Source organism: Pelodiscus sinensis, chromosome 8, assembly GCF_052426305.1.
Source record: "Pelodiscus sinensis isolate ZL-2025 chromosome 8, ASM5242630v1, whole genome shotgun sequence".
NCBI lineage: Eukaryota > Metazoa > Chordata > Testudines > Trionychidae > Pelodiscus > Pelodiscus sinensis.
The window spans coordinates 58,175,541-58,195,630 of NC_143059.1; the positions used below are offsets into that span (position 1 = coordinate 58,175,541).

Genomic DNA, 20,090 nt, shown 5'->3' on the forward strand with positions numbered 1-20,090 from the left:
TTGTAATAATCTAAAGCTTCGCAAATTTACTCTCAGAAGAAGATAAAATCCCATGTCAGAACTAGCTCTGCACTAAAGACTGTGCAGTATATTTGCCATAATTTGATACAGTCACACCAAGAGGAATTACCTTGCTGTCCCTCTAGAGCAGTGGCATTCAGAATGACCTGCTGCCCAGAGGTATGTTGTGATCTCAAAAGTAATAATGTTGATTGTTGTGTTTCCCCCCAGCCATGTAATGTATAATAATTTTCAACCACTAGGTGGCTCCGCACAGATGTTCTAAAGATTGTCCCCCCTTCCCCCTCCCCTTTAGCTCTTAGCCATCAGTGGCATACAATGTCTGGCACACAGGTGTTCACACTGTCCTTGCCACACAGAAGAACTCGAATGCCATCAGGATTAGACAGTGGAAGGAAGCCAGCCCTACATTAAAACACTGGAAGACCCATAAAAGTGATGTTTTCCAATGCAAAGGATCAAATCACAATGTCTTATTACCGGAGAGGGACACCACACAAACAATGAAGGCATCTATTGTGGATGGAAACTTCCACCTCCACCTAAGGAAAGGAAAGGGGGCCAGGGACCAGACAATTTGAAGGATCGTTTTTCTTGCGAATGGAACCTTCCAAGGAGCGATTTAATTCCCATGCGTTCAAGAGCTAAAGGATCCCTTGCTGCATTATCTAAGGAGAGCCCAGCTGTGATCCGTGCGTGCTATGCAAACACGGGGCTGAAAGATGTGCAAGAGAACGAAGACAATGCGAGTTCTTATTGTTGGCAAGGGGTCCTTCATTCATTCAACGTAGTGAATGAAAATATGAAACCCTGCTAGGCAGGTTGAGGATCTGCTCCGCTGAGATCCTCGGCTCGCGTCGGGTACCCTTTCCCCAGGCTCTGTAGACACCCAATCATTCACACCAGAAAACCACTTCCCTCTCTGAAAATACGCTGTACACAGCAGGGGGTTTTCAGAGCCCTCTTCGGCAATGCAGCTAACCCTGTAGTGTGCCCGGATATTTTTCATGTATATAATGCATTTTGGAAAGGATATGCACCAGTAATGCTTAGGGATGACTTTCTGTTAGCATCTCTCTCGCCCCCTCCTTTCAAGCAGCCGCCACCTCTGACAAATCTAACGCGATCTGTCTTTCAGAACAGAACGTTTAATAGCAGTTTCGTGCAATGCTCTGTTGGTAACTCAGCAAGCAAAGAAAACAGCCACTCCGGCTCTTTACACACAAACCCCCTCCGAAACCGTGCATTATTTTGCAGATTGAGGTTCCTTTTCAGATGCACTCCACAAGCTAATTCCGTGTCACCTCGCTCCATTTGCATTCAACTCGGAGTTCCTTCTGAAACTGGATTAGGATAAAAACATTCTTAAAAATGGACAGCTACGAGCACCATTATCTCACCTGATAATGCCGAATAAGGCAATGACTGTACTCTGCCAGTCGCACCATACAGAATAAAAGTCTATTTGCTGATTTGCTAACCCTTTTGAATGAATGCATCTGCAGCTGACCTTTAACAATAGACTCTGAAACAGCACAATCTGCGGGATCAGATGTAAGAGAAGGGGGAGGGAAACGCGGTGAATATTTTACCATTATAATCTCAGCCATCTCAAAAATATCCTCCCACAAAACCTCCTTGCCGCTGGAGATAAACATTCTTTTGTTTAAAGCAAGCGTTTCGAACGCAGGTTCAGCCACATGCAACCCTCGGCAGCGCTCAAGATCCGCACTGGGTCTAAAAATCCACAGGATGCATCTCCCCCTTCCTCCGGCTATGCATTGCCTACCAGGGGAGTAAATGCGACAGGGATGCTCCATCGCTCTTGCTGGCTCTTTCTCTTACCTTCCCTGGCTTTCAGCAAGACAGTGTTGGCCACAATATTTTCCAGCTCCATTGACAGTATCAGTCAGCGAAGGTAGCGGCACTGCAGCAGGATGTCAGTTTCTATAGGTGCTGCTGATTCTCTGTGCGATAAATCAGCCTCCTTCCTCTAGAGCATTATTCCTCCTTATTGCCCCCTCCTGCAGTTTCCTCTTTGAGAAAGTCACTGCTCGCTCTCCCCTCGCTAATATTTTCTCCCCCTCTGTATTGCTCCGCTACTCCATTCTCCTCCTCCCCCCGCCCCGGCTCGCTCTCTCTGATGGTTTAATGTTTCAGATGCTGCTGTCTCCCTCCCTCCCCGGGGGTGTGGTACTATGAAGCTGGTTCCGCAACTCTGCGCAAGCGCCGTCCTCCACAGCTGGTTCATTCCTCAGCGTTACGGGGCCGGGGATGCTGGGATTTGTAGGCTGAACGCCTGCTCTGGGTTTTGGCTTGCCCCTGGCCAAGGAGACCTCCATTATGGAAGCTCCAAGGAGGGGGAGTTGCCAGGGCCGTATAGGGGCTATGACACATTACAGCTAAGATGTGGGGAGTTCACACATGCAGCAGGTCATCGGCACAGTTTGCGAGCAGCCAGCAGCTCAAGCCATGTTTAATCCCGTGCCACGAGTTGCAGAGTTCTCCGGAACAGGACACTAGTTGTTGCTCATTGCTTTTTTGATGGGGGGGAAGGGAGGGATGGGAAGAGAATGAACGACTGACAGATGAAAGCGGTGGAGACTCAAGATGAATTGGGGACTTTAATCACCCACGTTCAGTGCAATTATCGCAGTACTTTGAAACCACTGGAGCCCTCCTCCACGCGTCGTGCACAAAACCCTTGTATGCTAGGTGGGCTTGCACGAAGTTGTGACTTTGCGATCGACGCCTGCGTAGTGTTGTCACAGCCCGGCAGTCCTGCCTTAGCCTTCGAACGGGTTTGCTTTGTGGCTTGCTGCGGGCGTGGGTGCTTTGTGCGCAACACAGTTCACGATTGTTTCCAGAGACCCTAGTGCAATTGTATAAACGAGGCACTCAGCTCCTTCCTGTGTAAATCGAGTTCGGTTTCCTGTAGGTCTCACTTCTTGAGAGGTTAAGGTCCCACGAGAAACACGGTTCAAAGGGGTACGGGTTGGGGGGGGTGCAGGCGCTTCATGCACGTCTCTGTTCTCACTAGTGATTTATAACGCTACTTTACCAGCCGCAGCTGCTTTAACTCCGTGGAGTTATCAGCCACAGCCCCACTGGAGGGCTCAGCCTTGTGCAGGGGCGCCACCCAGTGGCTCATGGTAGTTACTGTCTAATAGACCTTGGATTCTATCATTTCTAGTCCAACTCAGCTGATGAAAAACTTAAAAGAACAACGAAGACTCTAGTAGCACTTTAAAGACTCATGGTATCGTGAGCTTTTGTGGGCACAACCCACTTCTTCAGATAACAGGAGTGTTAGCAGTCCAGATCCAAGAATAAATGGGGAGGGAGGCGGAAAAAATGGAATGGGTGGAAGAAAAAAAACCAGTGAGTATATAAGCTTCAGAGGGATAGACAAGTGAGTCTGTAACAGGAAAAACTTAAAAAACAATTAGTCTTAAAGACTAAATAGTTACAAAAGGCTGATAAGAACCATTAGTTTGCACTTGGAAAGGAAGATGACCAACATCAGATTCTACTCAGACATCAAGAACTATTAGCACCTTCATTGGTTGGTTGGTTGATAATGTGCGAGCCATCCAATATCCCGATTCAAACCATTAGCATAACAAACTTGTGACTGAAGTTAAGCTACAATCCTTCTCTGTGTATTTGGCTTGTGGAATTGGTCTGAAACACAACAGCAACATGGAGATCCATTAATGAGTGTCCAGGAAGATTAAAGTGTTCTCCAAAAGTTTTTGTGTGTTGCCTTTTCAAATATCTGACTTGTGTCTTTTAATTCTTTCCTGTAGAGACTGTCCAGGTTGGCCAATATATATTGCAGTGGGGCATTGCTGGAATTTGATAGCATAGATCACATTGATGGACGTGCAGTTAAATAGCCTCTGATTTAGTGGCTGATGTGGTTGGGTCCAGTGATGAAAACACTTGTGTAGATGTGTGGGCAGAGTTGGCACCAGGGCTGATTGCAGAGGTAGGCTCCTGGATGCTTATGATGTAGCTGTGCTGAGTGGTTACCGAAAAGAATTTGTTTCAGGTTAGGGGGGTTGTCTGTAAGCAAGAATGAAGTGAGTTTTACCCATGAAATCTTATGACCTAATACATATCTTAGTGTCTACGGTGCCACCGGTCTGCTCCTTGCCTGATGGAGATACAGGTACCAGGACATCAAGCAAAATCCTCTCTCTCTCTTGGATGCAATAACAGTTTGTGATCGACTTTATTACTGTCAAGATTTCACCCCTCAGGTTAAAAGTCATAAATCTTTATGAAGCCTCAAGTGCTTAGCTCCTACCGCTCTCACTCCCTGGAACTGAAAGCAGGAGGGCTCCACAGCAATTGTGAGAATCAGGCCACTCATTTTTAAAACATTTCCTTACCTCTGTTACTAATAACTGAATTTTCCCTGGTCAAATTACTTACTGTACATAGACTCATAGACTTTAAGGTCAGAAGGGACCATTATGATCATCTAGTCTGACCCCCTGCACAATGCAGGCCACAGAATCTCACCCACCCCTTCCTATGACATGCTCACTATGTGCCTTTCATAACTAAATAAAACAGGCCGATCAGTTTCATTTTGAGACTTGGGCAATTTCATTTCAAGATGGTTAGATCCTCATCTGCTGTCAGCACAGACACTGGGGGCTCGTCTACATTGGCCCCTTTTCCGGAAGGGGCATGGTAATTTTTGAGATCGCAATAGGGAAATGCGCGGGGGATTTAAATATCCCCCGCGGCATTTAAATAAAAATGTCCGCCGCTTTTTTCCGGCTTTTAGAAAAGCTGGAAAAGAGCGTCTACACTTGCCCCGATCCTCCGGAAAAAAAGCCCTTTTCCGGAGGATCTTATTCCTACTTTGAAGTACTTTGAAGTAGGAATAAGATCCTCCGGAAAAGGGCTTTTTTTCCGGAGGATCGGGGCAAGTGTAGACGCTCTTTTCCAGCTTTTCTAAAAGCCGGAAAAAAGCGGCAGACATTTTTATTTAAATGCCGCGGGGGATATTTAAATCCCCCGCGCATTTCCCTATTGCGATTTCAAAAATTACCATGCCCCTTCCGGAAAAGGGGCCAATGTAGACGTAGCCTGCATGTTTGGTGTGAAAACACAAGTAGGGAACATTTATCCAAACTCAAGCATCTTTGAAAAACAAAAACCTTTTTAACCAGCAGTGGCTTTTTAAATGTTGGTGACACCTTGAAATTGAGATGTAAACTAACTGACAAGATGCCCTTATTATTTCTCCATGCATTTGTTTCATTATACACCAATCACTAAATAACACCACTAATTTCAGTGGGAACCTTGTTTTCAGCTACATCCATGTAATATGATTAATTTCAGGCTGGGTGGGAGTACATGTCTAAGTGAAAGGGACATTTACCCCAGGGAAAACTGTTAAAGACCAATCAACTTGAACCCTATTTATATTTGAATGTCTGCTATACAGATCAGGTGCCATCTCTTCGATTCTGATCTTACTTATACTATATGGCTATGTCTAGACTGGCATGATTTTCCGCAAATGCTTTTAACGGAAAAGTTTTCCATTAAAAGCATTTGCAGAAAAGAGCGTCTAGATTGGCACGGACGCTTTTCCGCAAAAGCACTTTTTGTGGAAAAGCTTTTGCACAAAAGGACTTTTGCCCGAAAGGGAGTAGCATAGTATTTCCGCAAGAAGCACTGATTTCTTACATGAGATCGTCAGTGTTCTTGCGGAAATTAAAGCGGCCAGTGTAGACAGCTGGCAAGTTTTTCTGCAAAAGCAGCTGCTTTTGTGGAAAAACTTGCCAGTCTAGACACAGCCTATAAATACAGAGTAACTCCACAGAAGTCAGTTTTATGTGGCTGTCATTACCAAAATCTGGAGCAGACTCGTTACACTCAGTAGGCCCCCTGCTTATCCACATTAATTAAATCCTTGTGGAGTAACACAAATTAAAATACTCAGCATCTGGTAAGTATGATATAATCACCCTGTCTTCCTGTCTATGCACATGCTGATCCTAGCCCAAGCTACAGTTATACTCCTTTCTAATTGCCAGGCAAAATGGAGTAGGGAAAAAAATTATACTGACCTACCACATGTAATTTCTGAACACAGAAAATAATTAGTGTGACGGGTTGGATTACAGGAATCCCCTTGAGGTTGCCCCCCAGTGTGCTGATCAAGCTATTGATCCCAGCCTTCCTGCCTTCTGGGGCTTCCTACCACCCTGTCCTGTTGGATCAGAAGCTCTGGTCTCCCCCAGTCAAGATACAGAGGTGGGGTTATCACCCTCTGCAGAGCAATGCAGATATGATGAGGGCTCAGCTCCTAGGAACACAGACCCCAAACAGGATCAAAACCCCAAACAAATCCATCTCTCTCTATGTAATACTTTTACACAGAAAAAGCTCATCTGGTTAGCCCCCTTTATCAATGAAAGAGGCATGCACAGTGGTTCCTTTCCCACAGATAATAATTATTGACACAAGGCTTAATAATAAAAGTGTTTTTATCAAGTATAAAAAAGTAGGATTTAAGTGGCTGCAAGTGGAAATAGTCAGATCAAAGTAAGTTATTAAGTTAAAACAAACAAAAAACCCCAGCTAATTCTAATATACTAAGGAACTTGTTACATGCAATTTCCCCCTCTAAACTGTGAATCTTATCTTGGGTAATATGCTTCAAGTCAGAGTTGATCTTTACTCTGACTAGGGTCTAAGCTGTTTTCAAAGTTCATTGTTGCCAGGTTTCTTCATGTGTATCCTCTTCAGGGGGCAAGGCCAGCTGAAGAGAGACCAGTTGCTTTCCATTCCTTAAGCAGACTTCCCCATAAGAGAGAGACCCTTTGTTTAGCACTCCCCATTCCCATGGAAAAATACCATATGTAAGATGGATTCCAGTAGCATGTGACTATGGCCCCTGCCTTTCTGGGACCAACCACAGTCTGGCCTTTCAGGAAGAATAAAATCATTCATGAGACCTTGATTTGAGTACTGAGCCAATAAGATCCTAAAGTATCCCTCATGGCCCTCATTAGCCCATTGAGAATTAAAACCAGATTCACACTTCATATTTCTAACTTCACATATGAGAATGAGACATGCACAAAAATAGGATATCCTGATTCAGTGCATTGTAACTTTAAAATTGACATGTTATATGATGCATTTTGCATAAAGCATCTTCAAGTTATGCATATTCACATACCAGTTTTCATAAAGCATGGGAGGTCTGTGATCATGAGCATTTAATATTGTGATAAATGTCTTTTGCACCTGACTAAATGACAAAGAAAATGGGGGAGAGGTGTGTGAAACTTTAAAAGCTAGTCATACTGCTGCCAGCAAGGGCTGCTACCACACTGTCTTCAACGTCTTCTTGACATGTGAGCAAATGTTGAGTTTGTGTATGCTGTGTTTGCGTTAGTTATTTTTGTGTGAGAGAAATGCAAGGTTCTAGAGCTAGAGTATTGGTGTTTGGCTAAACAGAATCGCCATGCATGCTGTTTGACCACCTCTGCCCTAGGTCTGACGTTTATGTGAAAGAAAAAAAAGACACACTTAGACTATGGCCAAACCCCACATCAAATTTCTTCCTTAGTGGGAAGAGGACATGCCAGACCTCAGACATCTTCTACCCCTCAATAGAAAGGTGATTGTGATGTCAGAACAAGACACTAATGTCGGAAGACAGAGCAACAATATTTTAAAGAACTTTTTATACTGAACAAAAAAAATTACTCTAAACCTGCCTTTTCTCTTTGTTCCCTCATGATGAGTTTCTGTCTTAAATTTATCCTATTCGCCCTCCCCACAAGACACTGGAGCAGAACCAAGTTTACAATAAGCAGCCACCTGGAAGTAGGTCTTCCATAAACTGAACACATAAGCCCTGCTTTTGTCAGCTGTTGTGTGAGTATAGGCCTGTACATCAGTAGGGTGGGTAGAGGGGTTCATTTGTAGGGAATAGCTCCCACCTATAATAAGCTCATTAGTATATTACAGCCTGAAAACAATCTTAACTCCCATTAATACTAATATAATACATGTTCACTCAGGACCCGTCAAGACCAGGCTCTTAGTCCACAGGAAACCTTTTTTCCCCTAGGAACTTGGAGCCTAGGGGATCCATTGAAGTCAATAGAAACTTTGGTCTTCCTTGTAGCAGGAGCAGCAAACACAACTTTTAGGCCCAGATTTTAAAAATAGCTCAGCACCAAACAACAAGCCCTGATTTAGGTGCCTAAAATGAAAAGCAAGCTCTTTTGAAAAATCTGGCCCCAGTTTGTGGATTCTGAGTACAAGAAAAAGAAAGAAAGAAAGAAAGAAAGAAAGAAAGAAAGAAAGAAAGAAAGAAGCACCCATTGATTCATATTATTTTTGCCCTGTTTTGCTACTGTATACATGAGGTTTTGTTTCACATGCGGTAAAAGAACCTAAAGTCTCTCTTCAGGATGGAGAGATGGATTCTGAGGTCTATCTGCTTTGTGAATGTGTATGTTTAGTATGCTGTGTTTTCACCAAGAAGTACATGTGCTGAAACCTACAGTGTACATACCAAAAGGTTCAGAAATCCTATTGTGTGTGTAATTTGCCTATGCTTTGAGCTTGTTGGCGAAGTGCATGCTAAGCTCATCTTCACCTTCCTGGTATCTAAAAGCATGTCTTCACATACATACAGTAGTGATCCTTAGCTCAGCTATTGCTGTTATTTAACAGAGAGAACTTTTCCAGTGCTTTTTTTTTTAAAAAAAAAGATGCCTAGGTAATGGTTTCTAGCCATTGGATAAGAAATACATTTGAAAATGCCTAATCTTCTATTAAATAATTCTGTTTGGTGCAGTACTTTGGTGCTTGATTTGAAAGTTATGAACGTAACTCTTAAAAAAGATGGCCCAGTAGAGGACTTTCCCTCCAGCCTCCTTCCTACATCTGTCTATTAGGCTCCACTTCCCCCATCAAGTCCCCAGTGGGACTCTGATTGGACACAGGAATCTGTAAAGCAGATTTCCATCTCCAGAGGGCACAGTGGAAGTGCAAGAGTGAGTCTGCAGCTACCTAATTACAGGAAGAGGCCTGTGGATGGGCCCTCAGAGCTTGTTACTAGACTGGAGCCTTACACCATAGAAATAAGCAGGGTCTGAACCAATGCTTCCATTACAGCCAGCTGTAATGAGAAAAATATCCTGGGTATGTTTATATAAATACAGTTTGCCCCTGCTTTGCTTAGATGTGTTAGATATTTGATTATTACAATGGCATTTTGCTCATTGTAATCAACTTGGCTGGTGTTGGCCCACAAATTCTGTTAATACTAATTGCAATGTCTGTAATTATTGGGGAAATATAAAAGAAGAAAGTCTGTGCTTAACCTGGCACATAGGAGGGAACATTCTCAGTTTAAAGAATGAGATTCTGGTCATGTGTACCTACATACAGTTCATTCGGTTTGCATAGGCCTGCTAGATAGTCAACTGTTGCAATGGTGTTTTGCCCATTGTAACCAATTTGGCTGTTATGGGGTCACCAACTGTGTTAACATTAAATGCAGGAATTGTGAGATATGATCACCAATGCTTACACTTATCGGGGAATGCAGAAAAGTCAGACTGTGTTTAACTCCGTTAAAAGGAGAGAGACTGTCAGCATAAAGAACCTCAGATGAACAAAGGCACCCCTGCCACAGCTGTGTGAAGTTAACCGGGGATGGCAGGACTCTGAATCAACAGGCTGCATGCCCACCAGGCATGAGCTGTAAGACTTGTTCATCCTATTTCTCTCCCGTCCCACCACATTCTAATGATAGAACTAGAACTCCCCTCCCTTACTCCCCTCCTTACTCCCCTCCCCCCAAACTCAGGATGGGAGGTGAACTCTGTGGATGCATCTCTGAACTCTGGGTCTGCCCCGATCAAGGGTAGCAATTGTGAGTAGGATGCACACATGCCTAACTTTTCTGAAGGGGACACTTACATCGCTAGACTTAAGAACCTGAGAGGAAAAGGAAATTGCTCAACTTATCTGAGGTGGGATTGTTACTTATGGCTTTGGTTATCAACTCTGTTTTTTGGCATTTTCCCAAATTAATGGCATATTACTTCCCTCCCCTTTTATTAAAAGGTTCTTTTCTACACTCAGACTCTGTGCTTGCAAGTGGGGGAACACAGAGTCTCAAAGGTGCCAACGGGCGTTGTATGAATTTCCCAGGTTACTGGCTGAGGGCTCGTCAGTTCTGTTGGATGGATGGAGAGGTACCCCTAGATATCAAACCCAGCCCTGGCTGCTGTTGGCACTACCTAGCAGAAGGGTTACATGAGCTCTTCTTCATCTTGGTGTCTGCTCAGTAGTCAAAGACACTTCAGTCACAATAGTAGCAAAGTGCATGCAGAAAAGGCTATCTTCCATCCTATGCTACATGGAGCATGTGCAGGGAGGAGAAGGTAGTTCCGTTGCCCTGTTTTCCACTGAGGTGGGCAAAATACTCACACAAACAGGATAGAGTTACAGTATAATCACACTTGGAGCTGGGGGTATGATTCCCAGCTCTCATTGAGTAAGTGTGCTCACAACAGCTCAGCCAGCAGGATAGGCTAGCTCCCCTGAAAACATACAGTTGAGATCCTAAGCATTTACTCTTGACACTTTGCTTGCACTGCCATGGCTACACTTGAATGATAGCACACCACCCAGATGAGTATAGTTGTTTCCTCAAGCTAGGGATTGCCTCCTAGGTCAAAGTAGACAGCTTCAAACTCACATGCCATTGCATAGTACATTCAGTCATCCTGCTCTGCTGGACTATTTCACATTCTACAGCTGTTTGGAAAGTATATTTCTCTTCCCACCCTCCTGGGTACAGAGAAATCTCCTTGCAGAAAGACCAGGTGGGTGAAGTAATATCTTTCACTGGACTAGGTTCTACTGGGGAGATGCAAGTTTCGAGCTACACAGACCTGTAGAGTTCTGTATAGTTCAAAAGTTTCTCTCTCCAACAGAAGTTGGTTGCATAATACACAGTACCTCACCCACCTTGTCTCTAATATTCCAGGACCAAAACAGCTGTAACACAGAAATCCCTGCAGAGAGGCAGACACAAAGCTCCTTTCTAGAGCTCACGTCTACAGAGAGGAAGAGGAGTGTCTCTTTAAAAAAAAAATATTTTAATTTTTTTCAGTGACAGATGAACATGGCTGTCCTTCTGAATTTTTTTTAAAAGGTTACTATGGGTAAGTTGAAAAACCACAATCATCCAACTGAAGAATCCCTATAAAGCTATGCATTCCTCTGGCAATAACCAGGTTATTGGTTAAAACTGTGCTTGATGGATTTTCCTCAGTCATCAATGTTCCCTCTAATTTTTTCCATGCATGTGCCATAAATTTTGTTATATGCACAGAAACATATGTGGATGTGCTCCATCGGTAGAAACATGTGCTGATGACTGAGGGGGCTTTGCTAATCAGCTGGGTGGCATTGCAAGCTGTCCTGAGCAGTTGCTCAAGCACACAGCTTAGAGGGAACACTGCCAACCAGTTTGGACTATTTTGCCCATTGATCTCTACTAGTGACCCAAGTAAACACAAGTTTGCTTCCTTTTTTAACAGCACAGCTGAGAGGGGGGGGAGTGTCCTTAAATGAGGGTAGATCTAGAGTATCCAGGCTCCAGTGCATTTCCACTAGTGTGCTCTCTCTAAGAAAGACATTGTACCCTGTCCCACAGCTGGCCGGGGAGCGTCACTGTCACCATGGCCAGCACCAGCTACCCCATTAAGAAGGCTGAATAAGGGGCGCCCTGAATGTAGGGAGGTGTGGTGGGTTCTTGAGTGGCCTAGAGGTTAGGGCATTGGTCCGGGGACCACAAGTGGTAGGTTTGCACCCGAGGAGCATCACGACAAGCTTTCAGTTGTCCCCAGCTATGCAGGTTTCTCCCCTCCTCCATACATCTGAAGGAAAAAGGAAGGGAACATTGATGGAAACAAGGATTAGAAGCAAACACTGCGCTGAGCAGCATTCACTGTTGAAATTTCCACCTGAAAAAGTCTCTGGTTCTGTTGCCCAACTAGGGAAGGACAGTGCTTAGAGTAACCATTCTGCTCCCTTTCTATTACTGATCTGAAATCCAAGTGCCTCACCTGCATGTCACATTGCCCTGGAATCCCACTTCATGCAGACAGGTTAACAAAAAGGAGGAGAATGAGTGTCTAGGCTCCACTCCTTTTTTCCAATTATTTGTCTACTTTCATGAACTGGGGCCTGAATGTCTGGTCCTCCTCACAACTGTGGTAGAGGATCAGGCCCTTAGCACATTGTGCTTCCTTTTGTAGCAAAGAAATTGAGGCAGGAGGAAGAGAGTAGCCCAGTGTTTGCTGGAGGAAGTGGGGGAGAGGAAAGAGACTGAATTTTGCGGGGAAGTATTGAAGCTCAGAAGAACGAAGGTATAGTCTGGGGAGTTATGATTAAACGCTTACAAATGAAGATATTTCTTACTAGCTAGACTTACCCAGCGTTGCCCGGGAAACCGGAGGAACAAAATTTAGAAAAGCAGAAGCTGGTCCTGACAGCCTCCAGCCACACTGCAGCTGCCAGTGCCTGACATCTGGCCATTATGGCAGACCCCCAGGCTTTTCTACATAGAGCAAAATCTCTGACTCAAAAAAGAGGCATTGCAATGTTGAGAATCAGAGCTATTTGACTTGGCAAACAGATACAAAAGTCACAATAGAAACTATGTCTCTGCTTTCTTCCAATGTCAGGACTCTTGGAGCCATTAAAAGCACAGTGGAAGGGAGAGCCCCCAAATCACCATGGCTTGTTTCCCCACCACTGCTGGAAGCATATGGAGGCCCCTCTTCAATAGTGCTATGTTTTGCTTCCTATCAGATGGTATTTTTGCTAATTATCCTTGTAGAAGCCAATTTTTTTTTGGTAGGGAAGTAGGGGATAGGTAGGCATGCTGGGTCTGCAAATTCTCATCCAAGAGCTGAGTATAGGGATGCCTCAATCAATGGGGCTGGCCCTACTGAATCTGAGAGATTTCAAAGTGACACCTCAAACTCTTCTCCCATCTTTTTTGATGAAACTATGAGTCAACTACCTGAGCCTGCTGGCACCTCTATAGTCCCTCCTCCAGCACTACCCCCTTGACCAGCTGCCCCTCCCATGGACTGCATCTCTCACCCCCCCCCCCATCATCCAGTATCAAACTCAGGACCAGTGCCCAGATTTGAGGGATCCCCCCCCACACACACACCTTAGATTAATTTCTCACCCACCCAGTATCATCCAGTGCTGCCCCTTAGGCCAATGCCCTTAAAAGGAGACCCCCCCCCCCACACACACACACCATGGGCTTCATTTCTCACTCACTCCCTGCAGGATTGTCCAGCCCTACTTCCTTCATCCACCTACAATCCTGCCCTCCCCACCTCGCCCCCAATGGTCCAGCCCCATCCCCTCCCACAATCTTGCCCTCCCCCCACTTGCTCCCAACAGTCCAGCCCCCCTGGACCAGCCTGCCCCCCAATGATCCAGCCCCCCCAATACTACGCTGCCTCCCACTCGCTCCCAACAGTCCAACCCCCCTGGACCAGCCCATCCCCAATGATCCAGCCCCCCCAATCCTGCCCTCCCCCCACTCGCTCCCAACAGTCCAGCCTCCCTGGACCAGCCTGCCCCCCAATGATCCAGCTCCCCCAATCCTGCCCTTCCCCCACTCGCTCCCAACAGTCCAGCCTCCCTGGACCAGCCTGCCCCCCAATGATCCAGCTCCCCCAATCCTGCCCTCCCCCCACTGGCTCCCAACAGTCCAGCCTTCCTGGACCAGCCTGCCCCCCAATGATCCTGCCCCCCAATGATCCAGCCCCCCCAATCCTGCCCTACCCCCACTTGCCCCAACAGTCCAGGCCTCCCCCAGACCAGACTCCCCCCTCCACCTCCAGGTCCCTGATGCGCCTCCTTCCGGACATTTTTTCAAAGTGGCAGCTGAGCGGTAACACCAGCCCCGCCCCCTCCGCCTAGAGCAAGCCCCGGCAGCAACCCGTCAACCCATTGGTAAGCCTCTGGGCCCCGAGCCAATCGCAGTATTGAAGAGGGGCCCCCATACGCTTCCAGCAACAGCAGGGAAGCCGCTTCTTCCCGCACTGCTGAGCTCCTTGCAGGCCCAGGGAGAGGTGTCAGTCTCTCATCTCTTCCCTCCCACAGTACCTTAAAACCTTCTCCTGGAGGAAAGGTTATCCCATGGAAAGTCTGGTTGTGGTAGGCCTGATAGTGTCCAAGTTATTAGTGCACAAACATACACACATTCTCCTTTATATGTTAGATTTAGAGGAGGTCAGAAGACCTTGTGAAGTCCCCTTAAAAGCTTTAAGAGCTGCTGGACAACAGGAGAAATAGGGCTAGCGGCCCCTTCATTTATGGGAAACAGGGCTGGCAGTATTTTCTATAAAGGCATAAGTGCATCACTGTAATAAGAAAAGGAGAGCAGCTAAGCAGAGCGCTATGACCAGAATAACTGATGAGTCATCAGCAGGGTGGGCTCACAGGCTGAGAGAGCCATGAATGCTGCAGCAACACCCCACTGTAGCCTGCTTCTAGACCAACAGCTTCCTGGCCTAATGACTATGCCTTTACACTGTCAGGATGAGGCACCAAACTTGCCAGATAGGCCTTTGCCGGTGTTATCTCAAAGAAACATTCTCCCTCTCTTCAGATACACACAAAAAAAATATTTAACCCCCTGAAGACAGTTCATCTCCTCTAAGATGGCCTATGTTTGAAGCAGACTTAGGTCCAGCTCTGCAAACTGATGAACCTGTCTCAGCTCCCATTAATGTTCCATACCAGTAGTTTGAGATCAGGCTGTGCAACAGCCTTTGCACCCAATCATGTTTGCAGAATTCTTGCATAAGGACAGAGGCTGCCACCACATAACAGCACTGGGGCGATGCGGCAGATCTCCAGCATGACTGACTGCCAAGCCGTCTGTTGAGTTGCATTCATGAAATACGGAGTCCATAGGTCCATGTAACTTCTCCCACTGTTTTTAAATCCCTTCTGCAACCTGTTATTGTGAAGCAGAGAAGTGACTAATCACCATTTAAGCAGTTAGAGTGCAGTCAATGTCAAGGCAACAAAAATAAAAATTAGTTGTTAAAGAGGCCACATCTTGGAATCAGCAAGAAGTCAGACATTAGCCTCATCCCAGCAGTGGGAGATGAAAGTGGGGGGTTAGAGCCTTTGCCCATTCCTCTCCCTTCTCTTTAGCCATCTCTCAAATTTGGTGTGGGGTACTAGTTCATTCTCCATAGCAATCATGTAATATGCTAAGGCATTTTAAATCCTCAGCTCTTGCAGAATCATGTAGTGCTTTACAAAATTATCTCCATTTTACAGATGGGTAGAGGTACAGAAAGGGTCAATACTTGCACACAGTCTCATAGCAAGCTAGTAGCAGAGCTCAAATCTCCACTATGTACTAGACCAGGGCTACTCAACATGCAGTCCACGGGCAGCCCATGGTGCAGTTTGGCATTACGTGGGGCTCAACACAAGGCGCTTGAGGGTGGGAGCAAAAATTTAAAAAATAGCCTATATAATGGCCTTCTGTCGATATGTGTTTTAGTAGTTAAATTCCTGGATTGTCATTGCTCATTAAAAGTGCTGGCATATGAGTGGAAATCAGGTAAATATTGCATTTTATTAATATCAGCAGAACTGACTTAAATGGGGCTTGCGTGTTGCGTAGTCTTGCCTTAATCTTTGTATTCATGCCCGTCAGTGTGAAAGAAGCTATTTGCATATATATTTGCATGTATATGAAATCACACTTAAGTAGCAGCTCTCAGCATGTGCTGTGAGTATCATTGTGGCCCCAAGGTTTCCAAAGTTGAGTAGCCCTGTATTAGACCATTTAGCTCAGAATCTTGTATGATTAGGCCAAAAAGCCTGATCCAAAGTCCCTTGACATCAGCCAGTGGGAAATCTCCCCTCAATTTCAGTGGGATTTGCATTACACTCCAAGGCCTCAATCTTGGAATAGATACTATGTAACTAGACTACCATGCCTACACACATACAGATGGCCCACCCATGGCCCTCCTCATGCCCCAGCTCTTACTGCAGCTGGGGAGCAGGTTAGGACACTGAGGCTTACCCACGCTATCTGGGGAGTGAGGCCACGGCTTAACCCCCACCCCATAATTGCCCACCCACCCAAAGGTGGGCCTTTCTGGCTATACAACTGGCCTACACAGAAGTCAGTGAGACTCTGCTTGGGGCCATGATCAGTTGGGCTACGTCTACACTGGCCCCTTTTCCGGAAGGGGCATGTAAATTTCACCAGTCGTCGTAGGGAAATCCGCGGGGGATTTAAATATCCCCGCGGCATTTAAATAAAAATTCCTTCAAAGTAGGAATAAGACCCTCCGGAAAAGGGCACTTTTTCCGGAAGATCGGGGCTAGTGTAGACGCTCTTTTCCAGCTTTTTTAAAAGCCGGAAAAAAGCAGCGGACATTTTTATTTAAATGCCGCGGGGGATATTTAAATCCCCCGCGGATTTCCCTACGACGACTGGTGAAATTTACATGCCCCTTCCGGAAAAGGGGCCAGTGTAGACGTAGCCCTGTAGTATTGTCTGATCAGAGACCTGTTTCTCAGGCATTTCTCTCTCTCTCTTCTCACATGTCAACTACACTGTTTATCCTGGTATCAAACTCGCAAAATGCAGCACAAGAGCAGAAAGTCAGTAGAACCATATTTGACATACATAAAAAAGGAAAAAAAAAGCTTTACATACCTAAATAGATCTTGAACTTCATTTTGCTAATTTTTTAAACCAGAAAACATTGATTTTAATTCAGAATTTTGAATCTGATATAGCAAAAAAAATATGAGCCTTTTAAATATACTGAAATAATTAAAGCTAAGGTAGGACTCCTCTGTACAGACACTCAAGAGGTAGAATTTGGGGAAGACACAAGAGAGGAAGAAGGAAGAGCAACGCTTAGGATGAGATTGTTAAAACATGGTTAAACACCAGCTACATCACACAAACAAGGTCTTCAGCCCACCTCTAGACTCCTTAGACGATGCTGATGTGGAGTGTGTAACCTAACCTGCCTTTCTTGGTCTAAGAGAAGCCAGGACCCTCTGCACAAATATAGGTATCCTGTAGCAAGCAGCTATGGTTAGTTCTCTCAATTTTGCTACCTCTCCAGGCTACTATTCAAGCCTGTCTCTGGAGCTTAAGCCCTTTCCCCCAGGTTTCCCCTAGGTTCCCCCATCTGCAGAAATTTTTCTGGCTCCAATACCAAGCAGTATCTCCTACAGCTTTCTCTGTGGAGGTTTGGCTCTTCTTTAACTCTCTCATACTTTTCTCTAAAAACCCAACACCTAGGCTGCCCCCTTACAACCTTATCCTTTTACCCAGGCTCAGCCTATGAACTTATACCAACATCCCTTCTATTCCTTTATTTAAAAAGCCTTCTCCAGACACTGTAAAAAAAACCACTCTTTCCCCCCAAACCTCCTTTATTAAGAACTCAGTTCCCTTCCAGCTGCAGTTTGTACTTAATTCTTCTACACAGCCTAATACTACACTGGACCTTGCCCACCCTTTCAATGCAACCAGGTGCATTAATTGCACTTTTGTTCCAATTAACTCCTTCTGCACCAGTGTGGGATATATCACAAGCAGCCATATTTTACTGTTGTTTAAGTATAATGCAAAATGGACTTTTAAAGTGCAGGGTGATGGTGGACACTCTCCCATATCACAGGTGACTCACTTACCTAACTCACCCATTATTTTACCAATTTCCTGCTGCCTACTTCCTGCATGTGCTATTTTCCTAGCTATTGCAGGCAGCAAATTCAGATGACTGTCAGCCCCTTATTAGGATTTCTTTCCTATACAGCTTCCCCTAATATGTAACAGAGGCTAATGAGCAGAACACTCACCTCACCATATGTTGCTAGAAAAACACCACCATATCCTTCCAGAGAGGCACAAACAATTTGGAGTGTGCATACCTGTTTGGAGTGCATGTGGAAAGGAAGCAATATCTAGCAAGGCAAGGTTCATAAGCACAGGAACTAGGGATGCGAGAGGTGCTATGGCACCCTGGGTTCCCAGTCTAGTAACCAGGGTCCTGGCTGCCTCCCCATGTGCTACAGGCTCTGCTGCTGGCCCTGTACCTGGGGACCCAGCTGCTCCCCTGTGCCCCAGGAGCTTCACACCCAGGATCACAGCTGCTGCCCCACACACCCGGGGCTCTGCTGCTGGTTGGGGTCCTGACTCCTGCTCTGCATGCCAGGGCTTTGCTCCCAGACTGAGCTGGGGGATAGGCAGGATGTGGTAAGGGGGGGGATGTTAGTACCCCCACTCCTAAAAATGTTCTGTACCAGTGGCTAGGTTTTTATACAGCACTTAGCATAGTATCAGAGTACTTTACATATTTGGGAGTTCCTTCTTGGTTCTTACAAGATACTAATTCAAGGCCAGAATCCTTCATCACGATTCCCCTTTGTGAAGTTTCACTTATTAGATCTCATAGGCTACATCTACACTGGCGGCTTCTTGCGCAAGAACAGCTTGTGCAAAAACCTGCCGGGTGTCTACACTGCACACACGTTCTTACTCAAGTAAATTTACAGTACAGTGTCGGAAAACAGGGCTTCTTCCGGAAGAGTTACTCCTCTTCCCACGAGGAATAAGGCCTCTTGTACAAGAGGGCAGTGTAGACAGGCAACATGAATTTCTTGCGCAAGAAACCCCTATGGCTAAAATGGCCATCAGAGCTTTCTTGTTCAAGAGAGTGTCCACACTGCCATAGATGCTCTTGCACAAAAGGACATCTCTTGTGCAAAAGCACATGCCAGTGTAGAGGCACTCTTATCGAAGACTTTTTGAGCAAGAACTCTTACGCAAAACAGTTCTTGCGCAAGAAGCTGCCAGTGTAGACATAGCTTTAGAGCATATCAAATTAGTTTTTAGCACCTCCAGTCCAACTTTTGGTCTCCCCTGGGCCTGTGCAATACTTTAGGTAGGTCATTTCTCCTCTTTGAGCCAGAAGTCCACAGCTCTTTTTCTGGAGCGTGTATCTGATGCTTCCCATCAGCTTTTCCCTTCTGTGAGGCATCTCACAACCCTGTTTCTGGGATGTGTGCTGATAACTCAAGTGGATTTCCCTTCCCTAGGTCAGGAATCCCACAGTGCTCCTTCTACAATCCATGTGGAATAATTCAGGCTGTCTCAAGCCCTCAGACAGCCTTTTCTGAGCTTTTGTTCTTTGCCTTTGCCACCCAGAAGGCAGGGCACAAGAAAACTCCCCCTGTAGGTCTCTAGAGGCTTCTAGTTTATCACTAGGCTGGCTTAATTTAGCCACATGTGGCTACTATAATCTCTCCCTCAGCCCTGCAAGGAGAGCTGAGTCACAGTGGCTAGTCACCTTATTTTGTTTGTGTGTCCCTTTTGTACCCTTTTCCCACACTCTAGCCTTCTTTCATTCCGCTTTCCTTATGAGCTGAACTGAGTCTCCATCCAGGTTTGGCAAGAGAGGATTTTCCAAGAGTGGGTGGTGCGATGGTGGTGGTCCAGGCTTTCCATACAGCAAGGGTGGCCATCTTGAGGTGGGGTGTAGATGTGAGTGGGCTTAGGATTTGTTCAGGATGTGGTGTGGTTGAATCAATGGTTTCTTTGAAGCATGGGGGGTAAGGAGTGCGGGTGTAGTAGGAGGGCCAGCTTCAGACTTTCCCTCAGGATGGAGCATTAGATCTGGGATGTGCGGTAGGTTCAGGCCTTCCACAGGCTGAAGGGGAGATGGATTCGTTGGTGGAGTTTGGGATGGGTGAATCCAGAACATAATTAAGCTCAATATAATTGGCCCCAGGGTAGCTCTCCCACAGTAGGGTTGCATTTGGGCCTTTCCAAAACACAGGGGAAAGGGAGAAAGCAGGTAGATACTCAGGAATTAGGTGCTGTTGGACACCCTGTGAATAGGAGCTGGGCAGGTGAATCACCGTACCATGGTCAGGCTCAGTGTATCCAAAGAGGTAGGGAGGGG

At 45.7% G+C, this 20,090-nt stretch overlaps 1 protein-coding gene across 2 annotated transcripts in view; it reads right to left on the reverse strand.

Moving 5' to 3' along the window:
- GRK5 (G protein-coupled receptor kinase 5) overlaps positions 1–2,172 on the reverse strand; it is a 252,048-nt gene extending 249,876 nt beyond the window's left edge. Inside the window, exon 1 of one of the 2 annotated variants that reach the window (XM_075935365.2) lies at positions 1,867–2,172. In XM_075935365.2, coding sequence (XP_075791480.1) covers positions 1,867–1,918 — 52 coding nt within the window. In that variant the 5' untranslated portion in view covers positions 1,919–2,172. The remainder of the gene's footprint in view (positions 1–1,866) is intronic. The other variant, XM_075935364.2, reaches the window with a different exon arrangement.
- Positions 2,173–20,090: the final 17,918 nt, after the last annotated feature.